The sequence below is a fragment of the Ambystoma mexicanum genome, chromosome 3p, assembly GCF_040938575.1.
Source record: "Ambystoma mexicanum isolate Mex_15411 chromosome 3p, UKY_AmexF1_1, whole genome shotgun sequence".
NCBI lineage: Eukaryota > Metazoa > Chordata > Amphibia > Caudata > Ambystomatidae > Ambystoma > Ambystoma mexicanum.
Window position 1 is genome coordinate 1,200,391,985 of NC_090925.1, and position 27,213 is coordinate 1,200,419,197.

The following is a 27,213-nucleotide window of genomic DNA, read 5'->3' on the forward strand; positions in this document are numbered from 1 at the left end:
CATTGAGGTGCCCCGCACTCCTCTTCCTTGCAGGACATCTTCGCTCCGTCATCGAAGAGCACCACTGGGACCGAAGCTGCCGCCTCGACACCGAGTTCACTTTCTTCGAGGGATCTCGACGATCTGTGGCTCCTGCTTTAAAGGGTGCCACTCAAGAAGGATTTGTCGATGACTCGTCGTCGAAATCTACTATTCCACGTACATTGGGGTGGTAGAAACATCATAGAAGGAAATGAGACTTTTTGGATAATATATGGACTGGGCTTGTAGTGTATCTTTATTTTACAGGTTGCCCAGGTGGGGGGATCTCCACACAGAACTGTATCTAGTGGTATGGGCCAGTATTCTGCTAATTGTTCTAAGCAACTGCTTTCCATCCTATATCTATTGTTGGTTACCTTTATTAAGTGATTTGGGTGACATTTAACCAAAGTACAGTTGATGCACTTTAATGAAATCTGATAATAATTGCGGTACCACTTAGAACTGTATATATTTGCCATTGTAGATTAACTGTGCACAAAGTGAGTTATTGTGATTGTGTATATAACCTTGAACCTTAATTATATAAAGACTGTGTTTTAACTAATACAGTGTGTGGACATTCCTTTGTGGGTGCTTGGGGGCTACACTGTACCTAAGAACCAGCCTGCATCACCTTTTGAGAAGCTAGGCCTTGATTGCTCAACCATTGCTACCAACAATAAAGAATCTTGGCTGGGGTCCTCTGTGCCTCTCCTCTACCATATAGAGAGCAGGAGTACAGAGACCCTTTACAGTGGGCACCCAGGATTGGTACCTTAAGGCATGCTTAGCCTGCACTAATCACTGGGGCCCATTTGGCTTTAAATGAGGGCTGAGCCCCTCATTTACCAGATCATACGATGGCTTCGAAAGGAGTAAGACGGACTCATTTGAACTCTGGCTGAAGATACAGTCTACCTTACATCTTCCGCCAGTGAAGGAAGGCCAGCATGACCCCTCCCTCAAACATCTCCCAGGAACAGAGGGAGATGCCAGTCTAAGAGGACCCATCCAGCAGCTCCAGAACTGGTACCCACTCAGCACACAGCGTGCCCTGCTAGGTTCTGGCAGCAAGCTTCCTAGGTGAAAAGTGCCAAAGAGTCTCTGATCAAAGGACAAGGCCGTTGCCTGCAAACACTCTCCTCAGCTTTGGGCAGTCTGCTTTTGAAAGGACGCCACAAGCCCTGCAAAGAAGCTGCGACTGCACACCAGCATCAACCAGCATCCATCGAACGCACAGAGACAGGGATTCTTGACCCTGAGACGCCATGTAGACTAGCCAGCAGCCATCCGTCCAGCCTCACTTGCCGAACTGCCTGCTGCCTGATACCCGCAGCTGTCTCCCGTCTTGAAGTCTGCAAAGCGACCTGGAACTGACTCAATGCTGTCGAGCCTCAAGAACATCTCAAGCACCAGGTACATTGTGGTCCTGTCCCACTGGTCCTTCTCTGAAGGCCCCTAGTGACATTTACGACCCCTTGCTCCCTTGGTGCTGAAATCAAATAACCTTGAACAGTTAAGACTGATTGCTTTACTGACTACGCTCTTGTCAGTATCCAGAGTGCTTCCCTTCGTGAAACTGTCTGTCATCTGCGTTCCTTTACAGGGTGGGTTGTATTTTGTAGTGTACTAGAACTGTCTGCTGTAATAATAATAAAGTAGATATTCTTATACAACCTTGACTGGACAGTCCCTTTTATCATAGGGTATCATAAGCTCGCGTGGAGATAAGGGCGCATGCTGTTTACTGCTGTGCGGCTGGAGAGTGAACATTTTCTTTTGCTAATCCATATTAGACTGAAAGAATTTACCCGCTCCAACTCGCGTAAGCCTATCAGCTGGAGCTGATAGCAGTTGAAGTGAGCGGGTCTACGACAGGAGTTTCCTGCATCAACACGTGACTTGCGTCATGTGATATTCGATGGCCACTCCCCCTGAATAGAACAGTTAAAACCACAGCAGTGCGACCCTTGTGGCATGAAGCCTGCGTGGAGATAAGGGCGCATGCTGTTTACTGCTGTGCGGCTGGAGAGTGAACATTTTCTTTTGCTAATCCATACGAGATTGAAAGAATTTACCCGCTTCAACTCGCGTAAGCCTATCAGCTGGAGCTGATAGCAGTTGAAGCGAGCGGGTCTACGACAGGAGTTTCCTGCATCACCACGTGACTTGCGTCATGTGATACTCGATGGCCACTCCCCCTGAACAAAACAGTTAAAACCACAGTAGCGCGACCCTTGCGGCGTGAACCCTACGTGGAGATAAGGGTGCGTGCTGTTTACTGCTGTGCGGCTGGAAAGTGAACATTTTCTTTTGCTAATCCATATGAGACTGAAAGAACTTACCCGCTCCAACTCTCGTAAGCCTATCAGCTGCAGCTGATAGCAGTTGAAGCGAGCGGGTCTACGACAGGAGTTTCCTGCATCAACACGTGACTTGCGTCACGTGATACTTGACCGCCACTCCCCCTGAACAGAAAAGTTAAAACCACAGCAGCGCGACCCTTGCGGCGTGAAGCCCGCGTGGAGATAAGGGCGCGTGCTGTTTACTGCTGTGCGGCTGGAGAGCGAACATTTTCTTTTGCTAATCCATACGAGACTGAAATAATTTACCCGCTCCAACTCGTGTAAGCCTATCAGCTAGAGCTGATAGCAGATGAAGCGAGCGGCTCTACGACATGAGTTTCCTGCATCAACACGTGACTTGTGTCACGTGATACTTGACGGCCACTCCCTCTGAACAGAACAGTTAAAACCACAGCAGCGCGACCCTTAGGGGATAAAACCCGTGTGGAGATAAGGGCGTGTGCTGTTTACTGCTGTTTGCGGCTGAAGTCGGCGGAATTGAGCGGTAAGTGCTTATAGGGAAATAAAAAAAAAACAAGATACTGAATTAAAATTACTAATTGTTTGTACAAATTCCACCATAAACATTCCCAAAATGGAAACTTCTAAACCTCGTACAAGATTACAAGAGAAATTAGAAGAATATGTAGCCTTTGTTAATCGAATTAAAAGTCAACCAGTATTAAACACGGAACCTCAGACAAACATTAAACCCAGAGTTGAGAGGACTGGATCTCATAAAAAGAACAAGAGTCCCATTCAGAAACAAGAGATAGGAGACAGATTGGGTGAACACAGAACCAAGTAAGCCTTGTCAATGGACTGTAATATGACAGACCAAGTCCCTTCTACATCTAGAAAATCAGTAGAACATATAAATGAGCTACCAACTGAAACTGTACCCCAAACTACTAATAGGGAGAATAGTATGACCCCATTTCAGACACAGGCTTCTAACAAAACTTCTAAAACCATCAGTCTGATAATTCCGACATCAACTAAAGGGAAAGCACATCAGGACAGATTAACAGGCGATCATTTCACACCAGTTACACTGATGTCAGATCAAGGTAAAACCACAAATAACAAACTTCGAAAAGCAACATCTGAAGACATTTGTTTTAATCCATCATTGCAAGAGAGAGCCAAGATAGCCAAACAACATTGGCAGTCATCCATTATCCTACTGACTCCATTAATGAAGACTATGCAAAATCCTTGCCGGTACAGATCGCACGGCTGTCACTGGACATCACAGAGATAGATGCAATAATGGACTCCCAAGAAAAAAGATCTGAAATATTTAATGGAGCCCTCACACCATCACAAAGTAAACAGATCAATACTTCGACGCCGATCGTACCTAAAGGAAATCACATAACATCAAAAAACCCTTTGGAAACACTCCATAACCTCCCAAAGAATAAAAGAACAGAGGAATATGATTTGCAATCTCCATCCATCAAATCTGAACCTCTGAGGAACTCGTCTAAATCTCCTTATAGACTGCCTACCACAATGTTAGACCTACAAAACACATTGGTAGCGGTATTGTCAAATGCAATGATTCCATTTCTAAAAATCCTTGAATCCATGGTCGATGCAACAAAAGACCAAGCGACTCTCCTTGCGATGATCATGACTAAACAAACTCAGCTAGAATCCTTTACAAATACCACACAAGAGAGATTGAGACATGAAGCTGAAACACCCAGGATGTGGCAAACACGTTTAGCGGATATGGCAAGAGTAGATCGCATAGACAAACAGAATTTAATGGAAACAGTGTCAACGATAACAAAAAGATTGTTAGATGAAAAAGCTAAAAAACAACCAAATATGCTTTTGCAACAATAATTAATCACGAAAGAAACACAAACTGAGGGAAAAATTGATACAAAGGCCACGAACACTGATCAAACAACACAATATGAAATGCAAAAGTTCACTACTGAAGTACTTAACCATCCAATCCCAACAATTCCAGGGACTAATGAACCGCCGATGTGCACACCTTTTGACATCTTTGGCTTAGCCAAATGAGGAACGGTAGGGCAAGATTCCTTGAACAAAGCAATCCATAAAAAAGCACTTAAGAAGACGCAAACGGGATTGAGATCATTCCTCAGAAAAATGCAAACAGTACAAAAATCATTAGATGAAAAAACTCAGCCAACTAAGCAACAAACTGCTACGAAGAACTTAGCGCAACAGGGATTGAATTCAGACGCAGCAATAACAAACAAAACAATAACTATACCTCAAAAAGTAAATCAAGCAGTGCTTGAACCATTGGACGAATTAATAGCAGAAATTATCCTGGATTCAACAAACATGCAAGCAAAACAGTCTTCAACCCAGGAGATATTGATAACTGATGAATCGATGGAAGACAATGTAATTTCTGTAAACTCACAAGATGAGGCACTAATAATTATAGATGAATGCTACGATACATCCATGGTCAGTTCGATAAACACGCAATGTTCTGACGAACAAGCAAACAACATCTCGCTCTCATACTCAGCGGTATCAATAAGGAAACATGGTTATCCTCAGAAATGCAAGAGAGAGGAAAAAAAAACGAAAGACCTGCGTCTTGTGGAAACCCACCTATTATGAGACCAAAGTTTCAGAATCCACTGAGTACTATGCGCGCCTATAGAATAGCATTGTTTCAAACGACGTCAAGCTCAGAAGAAACAGTAATGCTCAACAGATCTAACACATTGCGTTTATTCAAAGTAATACCTCAACTGAAGTCATTTGGAACGGATGATATCAAAGTCATTATTTTCCCAAACAAAGGTCACATGGAAGAAGTCCACATAGATTTCTATACTGAAGAGACCATGCAGCATGTTCTAGCGACAAATTACCAACTAGGAAAACTAGGATTCAAAACAGAAGAAATCTTTTTAACTAGAACTATGGCTGAAAAAAAATCCAAGAACATAGCGCTATCGGACCAAAATAAAACTAACCAAAAAAGGGACGAGACAAATAGAAGTAAAAATTGGCGAGAATCCACACATACTCCAAAAACAAGAGCTGAATTCAAACAAGTAAACCAAAACCAAGGGAGTAAGAAAACATACCTATAACAACCAAAGAAGAAAGAAGTCCAGCCAAACGAAATATCCTTAACTTCATGTAACACGAGGGGACATAAACATCTTCTAGAAGATTCGTCACTAACCCTTGCAGAATCGGAAATAATCTGTCTTCAAGATACTTGGTTGGCCGAAGAGGTTCTATGTGAAGGGTATATAACTTGGATGAATCCTGCAATAACTTCGATTCTAGGTAGACCTGCTTCGGGAATGATGATCTTAATGAAAATCTTGCCCACATGGTCAATAATAGCAAGAAAAAACATCCATCCATGGGCTCAATATATTACCATTCTGATGACTTCTTCCAACAACAACAGTGTAACCCAGTGTGTGGACCCCTGTTATATAACAATTTTCAACATCTATTGGAATACCGCGGCCATTTGTGATAACAAACTAATAGATTCGATATGTGACGAAATTGACATGATCGCTCTTTCTAACAGCCGAAGCGAATACATCATTGCTGGAGATTTCAATATACATCTATTCAACAAAGAAGGAACGAAATGTGATACTCAAGAAATGTCGAGTCGAGCGAGAAAGTGGATCAAAGAATTGAGAATTCGTAATATCATTTTAAGCAAACAACCGACGAATGATAAAGGCTTACCACACCCGACTTGGGCAAGTGAAAACTCCACTTCAATCATTGATTATATATTCGTCACAGAATGTCTGCAGAAATCAATACTTTCAACCAATAATATACCACATTGTGCAAGTGATCACCACCAAATATCAATTGTATGGATCGCTCAAAGAACAAAAGCGGATCGTCTGAATTTACCAGAACTCGAGGTGACAAATGGGCTGAACAAACTTCGAATCCAGCAACATCAGGTATCAGAAATCCTTTCCTCTATGGAAGTGGCGCCTCTTAAAGATCATTCAAAATTGAACTACGGATGGATCCTAGAAAAATACAAATACGCAAAATCAAGAACTAACTACACAACAAAGCATAGAAAGCATAGCCACATCCATCAATACAATATAGAAATTAACCAAAGAAACAGCAACACCAAAAACAATTAAGACAATTGAAAAAAAAGAAAGAACCTGATTGCAAAAATCAAATGAAAAAAGAAAAACAAATAAGGCTATGATGAAACAAAAGGACGCTGAAGCAATCCTTGCGGCACTACAAAAGAAAAGCATGAGATACTTATGGTCTATGATGAATGACGTTTCAAAACAACAAACAATGATCCAAGAAGTGGAGTCTCACAAATGGGTCAAGCATTTTTCAGGACTGTACAAGAACAACATGCAGGATTCATCCAAAGACAATGGAAATGACGTGTCCCCCTGGAACATCAAATGGACATAGATGACATAATAAACACCATCAAGGCCCTAAATCCATCCCGAGCTCCAGGCCCGGACAGCCTGTCAAATGCGATTCTCAAAGAAGCTCCGTAAGATTGGGCAAAAAATGTTCTTTAGCTGCTTCAACTCATGGAAAAGACAAAGGAGATTCCACACACCTGGACAGTGGCTATTTTGATTCCAATCTTCAAGGCAGGAGATCGAAAGAATCCGGGTAACTATAGACCTATAGCCCTCTTAGACCCCCCGGGAAAGCTATTTGCTGGCTACCTACAAAAAAACTTAACAACTGGGCAACAAGTACTGGACAACAGGCAAAAAGACAAACAGGCTTTGTCACCAAGATTGGAACTATGTACACCTTTTGTTATTGAACATCCTAAAATCAGAAGCAGTTACCAGTAACCAACAAGTCTATGCCCTTTTCATAGATCTAAAGATGGCGTTTGATTCTGTGAAAAGGCATAAACTTTGGATCAAACTAACTTCATGGGGTTGTCCCTCTTGTATTCTAAATCCAATAAAACAACTGTATTCGAATACATCTGTTCGAGTGCGCTTAACAAATGATGGTATGGTCACAGATTCCATTCCTACTTGGAATGGGTTGAAACAAGGATGCCCTTTAGCTGCTTGCTTATACAATCTGTATACCAATGATTTTGAAGAAAAAATACAAAACACTAAAGCGAATCCACCTAAGATTAACAGCGAGCCAATTCAAACGCTAATTTATGCTTATGATATCATCATACTTGATAAAACTGTGAAAGGCTTACAAGAAACACTGGACAAAGCCCAAGAATACATGTTGGAAAATGATTTGCAAATTAACACCTGCAAAACAAAAGTTATGAAACTCTTTACGCACAATAGTAAAATTCAACACACCACACAAATTCTGCTAGAAAGCCAAAGAATTACTACAACAAAGACAATAAAATACTTGGGTGCACTGATTAACCCCTCAAAGAACAAAAAAGAATGGAATGAACACATTGAAGGGAAAGCAAGATCCTTGGCAAGACAAGGGCGTTTTTTTTCATTTAAAATACAGAACATATTCGGCAAACGCAACAACCCTATTATATAAGCAAAAAGGTAATTCCGATACTGACCTATGCCAGCGAAAACTTAGTCAATCAGAAGGCAATCAACTGGTCCTACTTCAAAGGAATATACTGGCGGAAGACGCTAGCTCTTCCAAAATCATTTCCTATAGCAAGTATTCGATTTGAACTGGGACTACAGTCCATACAATCCATAGTTTTATGGAAACAGATGGATCTTCACAGAAAAATAATTTCGCATGATAAGATACCGTCACTGGCAATATTAAAAGAAAGAGAACAAGCCTTGCAAATTTCAGCTCTTTCGAAATGGACGACTGAGATTAAAAGAAAAATGCAAATCGAAGAAATCACAGACGAAATGTTGATAAAAAGACCAGAGCAGGCTAAGCGAAAACGTAATTTCGGTGTACGAATTTGACAGAAAATCATAAATGAAAAGTTTGTAAAATCAAACAAAACATTTTAATAAAAAAAAAATAGGGTAATAATTGTATTTTCGCTGTGCTGCAACTAACCAACGATCCACGACCTTGCCGAGATAAGCCTGCCGTTCTGTCCACGTTACCAAAACTTGGACAAGGAGGTTTATAATTAACTTGTGTTCCAATCTGTTCAGATCCCTTCTGGTTTAGAAACCGATATTCATCCCTGGACCACTGGTGTCTAGGAAGTTGATTTGTCACACCTCCACCAGAATATGCTAAAATAAACTTTCATTTTGGATTGGGCTATTTTTGACTTGATACACCTATAGTGTTTTCTCCACTTCCACAAATGTAGTTAAACTTGCCCTTTGAGCGTCCATGCTCTCAGTTGCTAGTTTGCGCCTCTCTAGGAGGCTCAGCTTGATTATAAGAGCTGGCCACTCCTTTTACAATTGACCACAATTTTACGGAGGGGACCGTTTGCATGGAAGTGCAAATGAACGCAGTCCCATCCAGCACAATTTACGAGCTGTAAATAAATGACCCCTTATGTCTTTTTCCCATATCATGTGCGAAATCTAAGATGGACTGTGCATGAAATTGTTTGAGTTACTTACCAAACTGGTAACGTTCTTTCGATGGGATGTTCCTCCGATGTATTCCTTATCTTTAATGTTGATGTTATCCATTCCAGCTTACTGGCCTTCGGAAACATTTTTCAGTAGAGGGCGCTACCCGTCGACATCCTTTGAGTCGGTGTCCCTCGACAGCCTCCGTATCGGTGCCGACGTCATCATGAGTATAAATAGACTCGCGCAGCGTCCGTTGCTCAGTTCCGTTTTGAAGTTCAGATCTGCTTTCCATTAATTGGTTAGTAACCTTGATGGAGCGTAAGCTGTAACTATAAGGGAAGTTTTACTGCGGGGATGGATGGGAGGTGCGATAAGCAATACGTCGGAGGAACATCCCATCGAAAGAACGTTACCAGTTTGGTAAGTAACTTGTTCTTCGAAGGGATTGTGTCCTCCGAAGTATTCCATATCTTTGATAGACTCCCATAGCAGTAGTGTAAAGAGGAGGTAGGAGTAAAGATGAAATATTTCCCTTTAAAGATGTACAGAATGCAACACAGCTTTCCCAAATCTTGTCTCCTGGCTAGTGGAGGAATCCAGGCTGTAAAATTTGGTAAAAGTATGTGCGGACGACCATGTGGCAGCCGCACATATATCTTTAATCGGGACCCATCTTTGGAGGGCCGAAGAGGCTGCGATACCCCTGGTTGAATGAGCCCTAAAATGTTCAGGGGGTTCTTTTCCTGCCAATTTGTAGCATTCTAGAATGGTCAAAATGATCCATCTTGAAATGGTCTGTTTTGTGATTGGCTTTCCTAATTTGTGTCCTGCGTATCCTACAAACAATTGGTCTGCTTGCCTTATCCTAGCAAGTCTGCTAATATAAAAACTCAAGGCACGCCTTGGATCCAGCCTGTGTAACCTCTCTTCCTCTTTCCCTGGGTGGGGAGGAGAATAGAACGAAGGTAAGGTTATTTTCTGAGTAATGTGGAATTCAGAGACCACCGTTGGGAGAAAATTAGGCTTCACTTGTAAAACAACCTTGTCTTTATGAAAGATTGTATGAGGAGGTTTGCAAGATAGAGCTTGTAATTTGCTCATTCTTCTTCTGGCGGAAGTTAGAGCCACTAAAAAAACTGTTTTAAAAGTGAGAAATCTTAATGAACAGGAATGAAGTGGTTCAAAAGGAGTACCCATCAGAAATGTTAAAACTAAATTTAGGTCCCACAATGGGGCTTGAAAAGGCTTTGGGGGATCGACATTAGTTAATCCTTTCAGAAATTGAATTACATGGGGTATTTTGAAAAATGAAGGCTCCTCTGCAGTATGCTTAAAGATAGATAGCGCTGTGAGGTAGCCCTTGATCATACCAATTTGAAGACCTGAATTTGCTAAGTAAAGCAAGAAAGATAACACCATTGGTGTATTGCATGAAAAGGGTTCAATATTCTTTTCTCTATACCAGCTGCAAAATTTGTTCCAACGGCAGCGGTATAAAGTCTTTGTTGCTGGCCTTCTAGCCAAAAGCAACACCTCCATGACTTCATCCGAGAGATCCCAATCCTTGTATCTCAACCTTTCAGAAACCAAGCATGAAGGTTGAAGGTTCTGATGTCTGGATGGAGACCCTGACCTCCCTTCTGCGAGAGAAGATGCTCTCTTTGGGGAAGACGAATCGGAGGACAGATGGACATGTTTAGAAGGTCCGGGTACCATGTTCTCCTGGCCCAATTCGGGGCAATTAGGATCATGGCTTTCTGGAATCTTCTCAACCTCCTGATCATTTGAGGGATGACAGGGACTGGAGGAAACAAGTACAGAAGTGGAAACTCCCAGTCCATTACGTACACATCCCCTAGAGCTCCTCTCGGGGGAAATTCCCTTGAACTAAACTGATCGCACTTCCTGTTGATGCTGGTGACAAACAGATCCACTTGAGGGGTTCCCCAAAGGGTGAAGATTGCTTGAAGGACTTCATGAGCTAGCTCCCACTCATGGGAGACTGTGCTCTGCCTGCTCAGAGCGTCCGCCGTCAAGTTTTTCTCTCCAGCTAGGTGAACTGCCGATAGAGAGATTCCTTCTTGAATTGCCCAAAACCAGAGCTGCATTGCCTCTCTGCAGCAGCAGTGACCCTATGCCTCCTCTTTTGTTGAGGTAGTGCATGTTAGGAAAGATTTCATATTTGAATGTAATTTTCCCTCCATGTGTCAACCCCCAAACTTTTTGCTGCTGTTCTATACCCTGATCTAACCTTTGCCAGAGTAGCACAGCCCTCAGCCGCACTCCTCTGGGCTTTCGCTCAATTCTTAAGGGGAAACTGACAAGTCCTTAAGACAGTCAGTGCTGGGAGACTTTGTTTCCCTTAGTCCGTTCCTCATGTTGCAGCTTTTGCGCAACATGTTACAAGAGTGCGATTTAACTTACTTTACCGCACCCTTGGGTCTCTAGTCATTTCAAAGGCCCTAGAAACTCTCGCTGGACTTATTATGAACTGTACAGGGTTGTCACGGACAGGACTGGTGGCAGCTATCATTTATCTTATGTTTTGAACCATTTTTTGCCATGTTATCCGTGCTTACCACGTTTGGCACGAATAGGTGGCCTGGCTCTAAAATGGCCATGCCACAAGGTTCTTTGTCATGTCCTTTGGCCATCTTGCCCCTTCACCTTCCCCAGGTCGAGCCGACCCGGGTCAGTCCTTATTTGGTCATGCACTTTCCCGCGAAACCCAAAGCTTTCACAGGCTTCTGCATGCCTTGTGTGTGTGCCTCCAGGATGTGGGCTGGGATGTCTGTTCCCAATACACATCCTGGGTGCCAGAGAGTCTGGAGTGTCCTGAATGCCTGGGACCACCGTGGTCCGTGATTGGTCCATGTATGGAGTGAGTGTTTGTGAGCAGATCTCCCATTGCGTCCTCTCCGTTTTGGCGCAAAGGGAACTTTGGATAAGATGAGGCCAAAAACACCACTACCATGTCGATCGCCTGAGTTCACACGAACAAAGGATGAGGAGCCAAGTATCCTGCAACAAGAAGCTTAGTCGAGGAACGGCTGCTGACCCGCTGGAAGGTTTGGCACCCTGAGCCACTGTCGTCCTGCGAGACCCCTCTGCATCTGATCGTCCTAGAAGGTCTGCGAAGGCGCTTCGACCCATTGGAATAGTGGGACAAACTATTCTCGGCACCTTCATTAAACCCTGCAAGTAAGCCTCTTCGGAGGTGTCCCTGGGCCAACCAGTGGGCTGACCAGATTACACGGGACGTTTGCACTGTCACCGCCGCCATTTCGAGGAAGCCCCTGAAAGTAGGTATCCTGCTTGCTCTGTGTCCCCGGCACCCTCACACCGAATTTCGTACAATTGGCATTCCCAGGTCTGAAGTGAGACGAGTGTGCCCGGACCGGAGTAAAAGCGGTTACCGTGTTTCCCTGCTGCGGCAACGACCTGTGCAAGTGCGCTGCACTTGTGACCCCCCTTGACCCTGAAACCTGCTACCGCGGAAACTACACGGTGTTGAGACATCCTGCTTGTCGCATCCGAATCTGCCAGCAAAGTGAACTGAACTGGCGAAGTCTGGGTCTGCCTGCGTCGGGGACCGGTGAGTAGTCCATACTCCAACCGGTGGCCCCTAGCACAGGAACCCATTTCTTTTCTACCGCTGTTGCGAAATAGCGACTCCATCCCACACTCTCACCCTGCCTCTGCCCGCAAGTGGAGGTCTTGCTTGAGTAGTGGGGACTTGTTCTTCATCACCTCATTCACCTTCCTGAACTGTCAGAGACCCTTGGAGAGACCCTATTGTGTCCATTAGCACAAGCATGTGCATGTACTATTGAGCATAAGGCTCCTCTCTTCGTAGGGCTTGGACTGCCTCTTAGTTAGGTGAATTTCTGATGTCGAACTGGGTCTAATGATTACTTGCACTACCTGTTTTCCTCCCCATCTAGGTGGTCTACATATTTCGTGGTTTTAACTACCTTAGACCCCTCGGTCTTGTATATATATTGTATTGATTGTGATGTGTTGGTTTACTTCAGTATTATTGTGATTCTTTGCTATGGTCGATGTTACAAAGGCCTTGTAAAAATGTGTCTATATTTTTAATATAACACCTGTCTGGAGTAATTTGTAAGTGTCCTTGCTTTGTGTGCTCATTGAGGTCTTTCAGTCACCCTCACCCCTCTTGAGACTTAGGACCTCATCGCGAGTCTGGCGGTAACCCTTAAATGCAGCGGTAGCGCTATTACCGCCGCATTTAAGGATCCGCCAGATCATGGCCTTGGCAGACTTCCCCTCAGCTCTGAGCTGGGGGAAATTCGCAGCAAATTTGCCAATTTTCAGCACTATTACAGCCGGCAAGAAATCCGCCGGCGGTAATAGCGCGAATTTTCCCCATTGGGCCCAAAGGGGAATGGGCACTAACTATTCCGTCAAACCCGTGATCCGGCGCTAATAGTACTGGGGGGTTTGGTGGTAGGGCTAATAGCGCCGGCGGTAATAGCGTCAGTGTTACCGCCCAACTCGTGATGAGGCCCTTAGTCTTGACTGCCGCCATCGCTACCCTGATTGGTCTGACTTGTCCAGAGGTTACCCTGTTCCAAGAAACTAGGCTGGGCTTCTGAACCTCTGCTCCTCCAGGTCAGAGTTCAGAAATCCATCTTAACAAATTGGTGCACAGCGGTGGGATAGGACTGAAGGAATCCAGTATTGCGCACGAGCGAAGGCATTTCGAGTTATTCCTACCAGGGCACATAGTGAATTGTCGTAGTATAACTTTTAAAAGGCCATAGCCCTATCTAACAGTATGGAAACAAGTACCTTGTTAACTTTAAATGCTTCGAAATCCGACACATTGAGAAAGATGTGTGCTGAGAGAGGTGCTTCCTCTCAAGGCACAAAAGTAGAAATGATCCAGAGAATCATGGATTGGCAAGAAGCTCAGCTTAGAGCTACAGCTTCCGAGGACAGCGCAGAAGGAGGTGGGGCTGCTCTCAGTGGTAGAACTGATGGTTTTACCGCTGCACTGATCCACAGTGACCATGGAGACATGGAGGATGTAATGTCGAATGTTTCCTCTGCCAGTGCTGATTGGGGGGCCATACTTGAATTCAAGAAACAAGAGCTGCTGTTTAGGCAGAAGGAGCTTGAGTTCAACATGGCCAAACTAAAGATAGAGCAGGCAGAAAAACAAAAAGACAGGGATCACCAGTTGGAACTGGCCAAGCTTCAAGTTGTCAGTGGATCCAAGGGTCCTGGACATGGGTCTGGGGCCTCTTCTCATCCAAGGAGATCTGCTCAGTGTGTATGAGGAAAAGAATGACATTATGGACTGGCTGAATACATTTGAGTATGCATGTGAAGTTCAACAAGTTGAGAATGCTGATAAAATTGCCTGGTTACTTAGCAGACTACCCCATTCTGGCTGCAGTGCCATTATGGAAATGTCGAAAGCTGAGAGAGCAGATTTTGCAATGTTGAAGCAAACTCTCATCTTAAAGTTTGGCTGGGTTGAAGGTTATAGGGTTTCTACCTTTGAAGTTATGATAAGTCTTGTCATGCTGGAACATATTTTTGCATCTTCTTCCCCTGAGCTTAAGCAGCATTTGGTCGATTCCAAGGAGATAGATCCTAAGAAGCTAGCCATTGCAGCAGATTTATGGGTGTCACATCGAGTGTCCCATAAGAACAAAACTCATCCTGGTAAGCAGGAGGAAGGGAAAAAGTCCAAAGATAAGGAGGGTGGGGAAACTGATAAATCTTCTTCCCAAAAGGGCCACAAAAAGAAAAATAAGGGTAAGACACAAGAGAATTTACAGGGTAGTGGAGGTCAGCCTCCGAAACCAAACTCTGGTTATAATAAGCCTCCCTATGTGAACAGACCCAATGGATCTTGTTTTGCTTGTGGAGCAACTGACCATGTGAAGGGGAATCCCAGATGTAAGATCAAAACCTTGGGGGTCCACTCTGCTAATCTGGCCTTCTCCTCCTACAAGGAGGAAGAGATTACTGGAGCATCCTTCTCCTCAGACTCCTTCCCCAGTGGGATAGAAGCTGAGGTCGTTTTAGTTTCCCAGGGTTCCTGGGAGCCTAAAGTCTCAGAGGCTTATGCTAGGATTCCAGATAACACCAAGCACTACTTTAAGGACAGTGTGCTGATCAATGGAGTAGATACTCCAGCTCTTAGGGATAGTGGGTGCAGTCTAACTGTAGTGGATTCTATCTTGGTAGACTCAGAGGAAGTTGCCAGAGCTACTCTGATGCCCACTAAGTTGGCTGACGTCCCACCTCTCATGTTCCCAGTAATACCTGTAAATCTTACTATCAATGGTACAGCAGTCAGGATTCCAGTGAGCATTCAGAGGAGTGTCCCAGGAAAGGTCTTGTTGGGCAATGATCTCAGAGCTTTAGGGCTTGTGAGAGATACTGCTGACAGACCCTGCACAAGGTCTCAAACGAGGGCAGCACTGGCCAAGACGAAGTGGAAACCCAAGGCTAAAGGAGTCAAAAAACCAAAAAGAGGGAAAGAGAATATTCCCCCTAACTCACCTACCACTGTGGTGGAGGTAGTTGGTCAATCACCCGGACCGGACGAGGAGGTGGTGATGCCTGAAGTGTTTGACCCCAATGACCATCCTGAACTAAATGATTTGTTAGTAGAAGGTGGTCCTGACAGGGAAGAATTCAGTAAAGGCCAACGTGAGTGCCCATCTCTGGCAGGCCTAAGGGGCCTGCTCCCAGCTTGAGGGTGACCCTCCTGGGAAGCACTGGATTTATTGGGAAAGTGGGCTCCTGTATAGTGAGCCTACAGAGGGTACAGAAGGAGACCATAGGAGGTTAGTGTTCCCCTTGCTGTAAGACCCTTCCTCCTGCAGCTGGCGCATGAAGTGCCCCTTGCGTGTCACCTTGGTATTAAGAGGACCAAGCAAAGGTTATCTATGCACTTCTACTGGCCCCAGATGGGGGTGCAAGTAGAAAGTCACTGCAGGAGTTGTGCCTCCTGCCAGTTATCTGGTAAGAGTGGTTAAACAATCCAAGCTCCATTGGTACCACTCCCAGTTGTGGGGGTACCATTTGAGAGGGTAGGGATCGACATTGTTGGTCCCCTTGGCCCCCAAACATCCTTAGGCAATAGGTTTATCCTGGTGCTGGTCGACCATGCCACCAGGTATCCTGAGGCCATCCCATTGAAAACTGTGACTGCCAAGTCAGTTACAAAAGCTTTACTTGGCATCTTTACTAGGGTTGGCTTCCCTAAGGAAGTTGTGTCTGACAGAGGCAGCAACATTATGTCAAAGTATATGCAGGCAATGTGGAAGGAATGTGGGGTCACCTATAAGTTTTCTTCCGCATACCACCCCCAGACCAATGGTCTGGTGGAACGGTTTAACAGGACCTTGAAACGTATGATTGGGGATCTGGAAGAACCTCAAAGAAGAAAATGGGATCTTCTTTTACCATGCTTACTGTTTGCCTACAGATAGGTACCACAAGAGGGTGCTGGCTTCAGGCCCTTCAAACTTCTTTTTGGTCACCCTGTGCGGGGACCCTTAGCCATAGTCAAGGAGGGATGGGAGATGCCCACTCCCCCCATTACTACCAACGTAGTAGACTATGTGTTAGGGCTCAGAAAAAGGATGGTACTCCTGATAGGTCTGGCTAGTGACAAGTTGAAGGCAGGGCAAGCTCCGGTGAAACATTGGTATGACCAGAAGGCTTCCCTCATTAACTTTACACCTGGTCAGAAAGTCCTGATCATGAATCCCATATGGCCTAGGGCTTTAGAGGATAAATGGTCCGGCCCTTACACAGTGGTGGAGTCACTGGGGGAGGTCAACTATTTGGTGGACCTTGGAAGGGCTGGACAGGCTCCAAAAGTTTTTCGTCTGAATAGGCTGAAGGCTTACATTCCAAGAGTTGAAATCGCATCACTGCTATTGGCTTCAGATGTTGAGGAGGAGGAGTCTGAACCTCTTCCTGACCTATTCCAAAGCAGTCCTTCAGATAACTCCATTGAGGATGTCCGAGTGGCCCCTCGAAGTTTGCTTAGGCAATTTTCCCCCAAGTTTTCGCAGTCCCCTGATTTGACACCTTGGTGCAAACATAACATAGACACAGGAGACAGTGTACCTACCAAAAGTAGGGGATAGAGAATGTCAGACAAAGTACGGTCTTACATTAAGACAGAGGTCAACAAAATGTTGGGTCCTGGGGTGATTGAACCCTCTAGTAGTCCTTGGTCCAGCCCTGTGGATTTGGTGCCAAAAGCAGGTACTTCTGAATTTAGGTCCTGCATGGATTACAGGGCTCTGAATACTGTCACCAAGACAGATGCACACCCCTTGCCTAGAACAGATGAGCTGGTGGATACCTTGGGCGCCTCCAAGTACCTCAGCATGTTTGACCTCACTGCAGGCTATTGGCAAATAGCCCTTGCAGAACATGCCAAGGAGAGGACAGCTTTCTCAATGCCAGAGGGCCTTTACCAGTTCAGGGTAATGCCTTTTGGGTTGAGGAATGCACCTGCCACATACCAGAGGCTTGTGAATCATGTGTTGAATGGGTTGGACGAATTCTGTCTTGCATATCTGGAAGATATAGCAGTTTTCAGTGCCACCTGGGAAGACCATGTGAAACCTGGGAAGACCATGTGCTTTCGATTGAAAGCATTTAGATAATATTAATTAAGAAATCAAAAGTCTGGCATGTATCCATGGAATTGAAACATTGAAGATTTGTCGCCATATGATTCAAGAGAGGATTAAATACCTTTCTCCATTACGAAGAGCCCTGTCTCCATTGTCATGGTTTCTGGTCCATGAGAGTGTACTTTCCATTCTACTAGAAAAGTGATGAACAAGAATTGGAATTGTTTACGAACTTGAAGACATTTATCTCTACAAGTTCACGGTTCAGATATAGGAGTCTGATGTGTAGAGGAACGAAAAGAGATCTACCAACAGCACAAGTCAAATTCCTGCCCCTGAAGAATGTCCAGTTATTTACAGCAATAAGGACAGAAACTTATATAAATTGGGCTATGTCAATACAGTAGAAGGCAAGACAAATTGGGTTGCTACTGTTTTTGGGATTTCAAGTAATTGTCAACTTGATTGTGTGAGGTGGAATACGAACTTTTTTATCATTGTATATTGCCATGTCGTGTATATGGATGTTTTATGTGCTTTTTGATACTTGTGCTTGAATTTGTTAATTAATTAAAAAATGATATTTTAAGAAAAATTGCATGTATTATCTATTACACAATATGCAACCCATATTTTGCTAAATGGTTGTGTCTAGACACCTGATATCATAGGGTATTATATGTTGTGTTATTTATGTATCCCATCCTTTGGTTGAACATAAAGAATGTATCCTCACTTGGTATGAGGGATCATCACCACAGTGTGGGGTAACCCTGGAAAGAAATATTTGGTCTAGAGATACCAACCAGTCCTGAAGCTGGAGGGCCTGAAGGATCTGAGAAAGGGTTACCATCTTGAACTTGTCTTTCCTGAGGAATTTGTTCAATTCTCGCAAGTCCAAGATTGGTCTCAGTCCTCCATCCTTCTTTGGTACTAGGAATTAGGGGGAATACCAACCCTTGTTTCTCTCCGCTACGGGTACCGGTTCTATGGCACCCTTCTCTAGCAGGTCTAAAATCTCCTGCATAAGGAGCGGGTCTGGAAGCTTCAAAGAGTTGTTCCCCGGTGGATGCCTCTGAGGAGTGTGTAGGAAGGGCAGGCAGTAACCTTGGGCAACTGTCTCCAATGCCCAAGCATCTGAGGTAATAGCCTGCCATTCTGCCAGATGTTGAGTTAACCTGCCCCCTACTGGTGTCTTGTGAGGGGAGTCCTCAGAGGGGTTTAGAAGCGGCTGACGCAGATGCCATGGGTAAAGTGGCACCTGCTGCTGCGGCTTTTGTACCTTTTCCCCGTCCACCACGGGTGAATCGTCTCTGGCCCCTTTGAGCTGGCTGTCCTCTGCCTTTTCCGAATGCGGAGTAAAAGCGAAAGGACCTACCCGTCCAGGAAGCTCCTTAGGGACGATTTGGAGTCTGCCGGATTGCAGCCCCAAGGGATTTCGCTGCTGCCTTGGATGTCTGTAATCTCTCCAGGCTGTCATCAGCCTTCTTTCCAAATAAAGAAGTGCCGTCAAAGGGCATGTTCAGAAGTCTGGCCTGTACATCTGGAGCAAAACCAGACTTCCGCAACCAAGCAAATCTGCGGATTGTGGTACTTGCCGCCATGGCCCTGCTGATGCTGTCAGCAGAATCAATGCCTGTTTGGAGGGACCCGCACATTGCATCCTTTCCATCCCTGATGATGTTTAAGAATGCATCCCTTTCTTCTCCTTCTGGGAGACAGTCAGCCGCAGATGAAGCACCCTCCCAAAGTGTGTGGCTGAATCTTGCTAGCATGCAAGTGGTGTTAATCGATTTAAGCGCCATGCTACATGCCGAAAATACTTTTTTTGACATGGCATCAAATCTTTTATCATCCTGTCCTGTGGAATAGTAGGGTATGCCGACTTACTGTTAGATGATGTCGAAGCTTGTACAACCAAACTCTCTGGAGTTGGATGCTTGCTCAGATATTCAGGATCTGCAGCCGATACTCTGTATTTAGCAGAACGTTTTTTATTTACTGCAGGGATAACTTCAGGAGTTTCCCAATTAGCAGATATTTTTCTTTGCAGAGCAGTATGAAAAGGAACAACAGGATCCTCCTGTGGACCTTTATCTAAAATATCAGTAAGGTCATCCTGCTGAAAAGAAGGTGTAGGTGTAGTCCACCTCATGAATTCGATTATTCTGGCCATCAGAATCCTATAAGGAGTCTCTGCATGCTCTCCAGTGTTTGGTTTAGCAAACTCTACTTCTGGAGAAGTATCTAAACCACTTGCCTCATGTAGAGACTCTTGAAAGTCTTTTAAAATGTTGTCCTCAGAGATTAATTCCTCTGGCATGGGCATAGTAGTCCTTTGTAAAGGAAAGGGTCTCTCATTGTCTGAATCCTCCCTTTCCTCATATATAGAGTACAAGGCTCTAAAATAATCAGACCTAGTATATGGTTTAAAACCCATTTCTAGGGCAGAAGGAGCTAAATTTGTTGTCACTGCCTGAGAAAGCATTGAGGTTGTCGACATGGACGTAGTAGGCTTCGACAATCCTGAAAAAGGTGTTGAAAAAGTTTGAAAAGACTTTGATGCTGTCATGATGCCTACTCCCGGGAAGCCAGTTCAGGCCCAGCGTCCCCGAAAGCAGACATCATGTCCCCAGGGAGGGACCCAGCAACCCCTTATAGGGGCTCTTTGGACATTGTCCTGGCGCCTTTGGCGCCAGGCTCATAGAAGGCATCAGTCCTGGCACCATAGGCGCCAGGCTCATTATGGGAGTGCTTGGATGGACTTACCTGATGCAGACCATGCTGCCGGATCCAGACCTCCTTGAGGTCTGAAAGGGACTATTTTACCTATGGGACTATTTTACCACTCGGGCGTGGCTGAGGAAGAATACTTACCTGGAACTACTTTGGGGGCTATTTAAACTCCGCCCAGACAGCAGCTCACGCTTCGCGTTGTTCTGCAGCTAGCAGCTGGATGCTCACCGTGTCTGCTCCTGCATCCTGGCTCCAGCCACGCCCGCCTGCAACCTGGAACACCTGAAAAGGAAGGAAAGGAGAGAAAGGTGAATAATTGAACTTTACCTACCTCCATCCGGAGTCCGGAACCATCACTCCGACGATCCTGAGAAAAGACATTATTTTTAGAAGCGCATCGCATCGCTCGCTCCAGCTCCGCGTTCCACTCACCTTCACGAGGTGCCCTCGGGCTCTTCAGCGACCATTGGCACCATCCGTCGCCTTTCAGCGCGTAAGGAGAAAAAGAGACAAAACAAAGGTGAGCGAAGGAACAGATGGAGGAAAGCCTGATTCTTCCACCTTAAGACTTACCTGATTTTTGTTGGGACAATCTTTCCACACCTCGGGTCAGCGCTGCTTCTTTGGCACTGCCGTACCCCGGCCCCTAAGGGGAAAAAGAGACAAAACAAAGGTGAGCGAAGGAACAGATGGAGGAAAGCCTGATTCTTCCACCTTAAGACTTATCTGATTTTTGTTGGGACAATCTTTCCTCACCTCGGGTCGGCGCCGCTTCTTTGGCACTTCCGTACCCCGGCCCTTAAGGGGAAAAAGACACACGCATTAGTGGGTGAAAGCAAGATCACTAAGGGAACCATCCATTAAAAAGACTCACCAGAGTTTACCTTCGGCGAATCCATTCCTCTACGCAGATTCTTCATCCTACATCTGAAATAGAGAAAAGGACAACGGACAATTAAGGCTTGAACTTTTGCATCTGAATACTTACAGCCTCACATCGGAAAAGTCAAGCGGAGTTGAATACTCACCAAACCCAAGATCCAGTGAAGTAACTGGAAATCAACGCGCCCCTGCATCGGAAGCAGGATGGAGAGCTCGTCCTTTCAGACTCTAAGGTGAGACTCTATGGGGAATCGCGGAGGGGGTTCGAGGAGTGTGAGAGGGGAAAGGGGGGAATCCGACACATTATCCAGCAGACAGTTAATCCCCTTTTCCATCTACAGAAGGATTCTTCTACGGGCCTGACAGGCGAGGTTTGGGGGTCCGGTCCAGTCTGTCTTCCAAGTCCTGCGCATCACCTTAGAAGAGGTCATAGCGGTCCAGAACAGGTTGGCACCTCCGTGGGAATCAGGTGAGCGTTACAGATGCACTCGAGAGGATCGGAATCCTACTCAGCATCATCAAGATTGTCGGTGGCATCCTCGACGTCATGGTCGAAGCCTTCGACACCTCTACTGCCTGTGACATAGCCTTTATCGGGGTCGACAGTGGCGTCGAAGACGGAGTAGATGAAACCGATTTATGCGTCGAAGGGCCCTTCGACAAAGGCGTCAATGACGCAGATTTGTGAGTCGAAGGAATCTTCAACGACGACGTCGATGACGCAGACTTATTGCTTTTACTCGAGGGTTCATGACACTCTCGAGTACTTTCTCTCGCTGTGTTCAATGACTCGCAGCGTTTTGATTTTTTGGGTCTTTCACCCAGGGTATCACCTTTAGACGTCTCTGAGGGGGTTGAGGCCGCTTTCTCGAAGACGCTAAGAATCTTTTTATGGAATTCCTCCCACTTAGCTGGAGAGCTGTGTTTCGTGGGGCAGGTGACCCTTTCTGGGGAAGTAGAGGAAGAAGAAGAGGGAGATCTACGACGCCTCTTCTTAGAATGTTTTGATGTCGAAGACTGGTGAGAACAGCCTCAAGACCTTGAACGAGAATGTATCTTTTGTCAACGAGGAGATGAATGTCTTGACTCAGCCGAAGAAACTTTCGAGGGAGTAGAAGTTTTAAAGTCCTTACCTCTTTCTAACTTCCCCTTACGCTCCTGCAAGGCTTTCGCGGTCATGGACATACAGTCCTTGCATTCCGAACAGTGATGCTCCGATCCCAGGCACCACAAACAGATCCTGTGAGGATCCGTTAACGACATTTTCTTCCCACAGCCACAACATTTTTTGAAACCGGACCGTGGAGTCGATGGTTCGGATGAAGAAGCCATTGTGTAATGGTAATAATCTTCGAAGAATAAGAAGGTTTTTCTGAAGAAAGGAACCAAGCGTTAAGTTTCCGAGGCCCACAAAGCGCTGAAAAACGGAACTGAGCAACCGACTATGCGTGAGTCTATTTATACTCATGATGATGTTAGCGCCGATACAGAGGCTGTCGAGGGACACCGACTCGAAGGATGTCGACGCGCAGCGCCCTCTACTGAAATTTTTTTCCAAAGGCCAGCAAGCTGAAATGGATAACATCAACAACAAAGATAAGGAATATGTTGGAGGACACAATCCCTTCGAAAGTGGTTTTCTGGAGCCTCCAACTTATCTGTAACATGTTGAAGAGAAAAGAAAAGCACCTTCAATTTCAATACATCATTCTTTTTAACCAGAGAATCAGATGTGCACTGAAGATAACAGTAATTTTAATTGAAAGCATAAATTGTGCTAAGTAATATTTACACATATGTGCAAACAAGACCTCTCTGTGCAATTTTAGGTATTTGCCCTGCAATTAGCAAAAGAAAAGTGGAAATGCTGACGTAATCACAGGTACGACTTGGTTTTTGCACTTCGCAGTGCAAATTGAGTAAATGATGTCTGTCATTTACACATCCCAAGTTTAGTTTACAATACATTCATATGGAATACTCCTGGTTTAGCTCGTGTACTAAGCAGGCGGATTCCATAAGAAGCTAAAGCACTTGTGCAAACATAACAATGTCATGCTGGCAGAAGTATTTGAGTATTTATATGGCAGAGAGGATGGGGATGGCAGAAGAATGGCAAGTTACATTCTGTACCACCTCTCCATGATACAAATTCATGAACATATGGCATACAATAAAATTGCACATACATGTTTTATGCATGCATTTAACACACCCTTTTCGGGCTACAACATAAGGAACATGATCCCTAAAAACCTAAAGTTATAATTTACTAGTTAGATAAACGTTTAAAAAAATTAAAAAAATACATATATTAAAATTTACCTGACAACGCAAAAGAGATTAAGGTTACCGTTGTAAACTGAAAAGTCAATAAATGCTGCTCTGGTCCCCCTGGTGAGCCAGCTCTTCTCCTTCAGATCCTCGAGAATGATGAAGCTTTCGTTGCTGTCTCGCGAGAGCAGTGCCTTGAATCCTCCACCAAAGTAAGTGCCAAGGTACCCCCACTGCCATTGAAGCGAATCTGCATCATTGTATGTCCATCTGCGAAAATAGACAGACATGAAACGGGAGGACATTAGGCATGTTCGAAAGCACATGTCCATGCCGACAATGTGGCAAGCTTCTTGGCTCTCGAGCCGGGTTTCTGAAAAGTACTGGGGTTCTGAATTTCTGCACAAGAGAAAGTTGAGTGTAGCGCATTGTGTATGAGCTGCACATGGTGAGAAATGGAATAAGTTGCGGAACCCCTTCAAATGATGATCAGTTCTTGTGTTTAAGATACGTTAAGTCCCTTGTCCTCTCCTTTCTATATAAATTACAACCATCACTTGGATTTTTACTTGAGAAAACCCACTCTATGTTTCAACCGTATTTTTGATATATCTATTTTTCAATATGAAATATTTAGGTTTTTACGTTCTTTTTCACTCAATATGTAATTATTCCACTATGACTTTGTAATCTGGAGACCACGGTCGCTTTCTAAACACATTTATTGGCATTTAAAAAAAAATTGCATAGTGCTTGAAGGTGACACCAACGTTTGCACGCGTTTGCTCTTGGGTCCCTGACAGGGACGTATTTTAGGGGTCGACAGGGGTCGTATATTCGACCCCTGAGGTCTCCCTTACTACCCCTTTTTTGTTTTAAATTAAATTGAGGCTGCTGGGCTGTGGCCAGCAGCATGTGGGTCTTTGTTTCTGGAGTGGCTGATTTTCTGATAGCTATAACCGTTAAGATAACTCAGTGGGTTGAGTGCTTGCTCTGCAATGTATGTGTGATGTACAGGTTGCAGGGTCGACTCCCGGCCAGGTCCACTCTGCCTTTCATCCTGCTGGATGTACCAACACAGGTTGGGTGATATTGTATGTATATTTGTTCTATATGAAGCGCTTATACTATATAATAACACATCAATATCTTTAGGCCTTTGGCCTTGGACGTCTGCTTGCATTCACGGTAATTTGGTTACATGCACCTATAACGTGCTGATATTAATGATACATATGGTGATCCATTATTGCATAAATGTATTTCACTTTACAGTGATATCATTGCCATATTTTTCATAGTGTACTTAGAAACAATGCTATGTGATGCCACTTCCTGTTTTGTCAAAGGGTGAAAGGTCGTGTTCCATTGCTTCCCATGATGTCACTTGGGGTGGGGTCAAATGACATCACTTCCCCTGATGTCATCAGAGGTTAAGGGCGGTGTGATGTCACTTCCGCTACCCCTTGCATTTTGGTGAAATGAGTCCCTGGTCCCTGCCAACATTCAGAAAACGGACTGTGAAAGGAAAAAGTAAACACGCGCTCAATCACGTTTGATCTTTCCATTTACTCTGCATTGTGTGAGAACTGTAACGGCTGCCTGTCAATTACCTTTTGCATAGATCATGTACATCCACAGGCGTGTATTACTCCTTGTGTTCTCATGTTTTCCCCACCTATTTCACAAAGTGTGTATTGGTGCAGTAATAGATTGTGGGTCAATCACACTATTTCAAGAAGCCAGAGGTGTGACACAGGTTATGTGTGTGTGTGTGCACGCACTGGGTCCTCCTCCCTTGGAGTATAACCATGATTAGAACAATCAAAGTTTAAGTAGGTTATGAAAAATGCCAGTACTGCGTAACCATCAATTTCTTAAGGGGGAACAGCACGTGAGGAATCAGAATAGGAATCCCTATGTATGTTTTCACTCTTAATAGCTGTGCAACACAAGCTTCATGAGTGATGTTACCATGTTGTGCAAATACGTTTTTGACATCACAGTATGAATGTGTGTTATTTATATAGCACCTTACATAATATTTACATACAATATTATCTAACCAAAGTCGGTACTCATTTATCAACTGCAGAAAGATGAAATGCTGAGTTGGCCTTGATGGGATTTGAACCTGTGACCTGCAGACGACACACAGATCTAAGCATTGAGCACGCAAGCCACTGAGCCATCTTACCAGCGGGGATCACAGCCTGTCGTCAGACGGCCATGCTCCTTTCTGCACATTCTCTTCTCTGCACTCAGGGGGGCGCTATCACTAGCATTTGCATGCAGCTGGGGCCCCTCAATGCAATTTCCAACGTTTACCAGGCATTGTGCAAAAGCAAAGAATAATAATAACATTTTCAATCACGTTTACTCTTTGCGTTTACTCTTCAGTTTAAAAATAAAATGTAATTGCTACCTACGACTTAAACTTTGCAGAAAGACATCATTTGTTTTGCTGTTGATCGAATGATACATTTGTCCGAATTTGGTCAGTACCATTCGTTCGGAAAAAAAAAAAACAGTTAGGCTAATACATACCGAACATGTGGAGCAGGGGTTGTGGGGGTGTCCCCTGCTCCATATGATCGGATTATATTAGTCCTGGGGGGTTGCAGGGGTGTTCCCCGCTTCTGCAATATTGGAGGCGCGGGACTGAAAAAAAAGAAAAAGGAGTGCTGCGGCGTCAGACCCGACCCACGCTGGAGAGACGGATCTGAACCCGCAGGGCTGAAGTGGGCCAGGTGGCGAGATCACAGGTAAGTGGGGGCTGGGGGATGTGGAACAAAAAATTTTTTTTAATACTGCAAAGCTGTGCCGTACATCATACAATATGATGTTGCATGCGATCAGCTTTTTTTCGATCGATTTCCCGCAACTGATTTTTTTATTTGGTCAAACATACCCAAATCCATTTACAATAGATTCCAGCAGGTGCTAAAAATACGTAGATTCCCTGGGAATCAATTCCTTTTATGCCTGCATACAAATCTCATGCTCCTTGAGGTCAGATGAGGAATGCACTGCAGAAATGTTGATTTTGTGTTGTGCTCCTTCTCGGACTCCAAATGGCTAAAATGGCCAATGCCTTTCTTTTACGCTTTACTTTTGCGCTCTTTGCTTAACAAATAAGCTATTGATCACTGTCCCTGTGGGTACCAGCTGGCCTTTGCAGGTCTGTCAAGGAGTAGCTCCCTATCAGAGACACATGCTTTGTTCCCGCAGTTCTGCTTGTCTTTGTGGCATGAAGAAAGTTAGAGCAAAATAATGATATGCTGAAGGAGGGAGGCAGGGCCAGTGAAGGCGCGAATGAGGCGCTCGGAATGCAATATTGTTGCAACTGCACCCTGCTCTGCTCCGGCCATTCTCTTTCATAGGTTGAGGAAGCCCTCTGGGCCTGGTGCAGGTTCCAGAGAAGGTAACAGTGCCTGTCTTCATTCCACTTTTGTGCTGTTTTTGCAATATCACCCTTAACCCGTCTTGTGATGTGATCCTCTTGCCTTCAGTCCTCTGTTTTGTTGAGACCAACAGCAACACACGATAACACAATTAAAATTCCTAATAATGGAAATGATACAGAATTCGTTTTGAAGAGGAGTAGAAGAACAAATTATTTACCCCTGGAAATGTTCTTTCGACTGGATGTTCTTCCTCCCACGTATTCCTCATTTTGGATATATTTGAACATCTGCTTGAAGCTTCAGAAACTTTTTTCCCATAGTCTCAGGTGCCATGCGTCGTCGAAGTGTGGCCCTCGACAGCCTCCATCCTGTCCGCGGCCGTGAC

At 44.6% G+C, this 27,213-nt stretch overlaps 1 protein-coding gene across 2 annotated transcripts in view; it reads right to left on the minus strand.

Moving 5' to 3' along the window:
- Nucleotides 1-27,213, minus strand: part of PKD2L2 (polycystin 2 like 2, transient receptor potential cation channel) — an 817,035-nt gene that overhangs the window by 497,128 nt on the left and 292,694 nt on the right. For both annotated transcript variants that reach the window (XM_069652616.1, XM_069652617.1), the window contains exon 6: nucleotides 23,473-23,691. In XM_069652616.1, coding sequence (XP_069508717.1) covers nucleotides 23,473-23,691 — 219 coding nt within the window. The remainder of the gene's footprint in view (nucleotides 1-23,472; nucleotides 23,692-27,213) is intronic.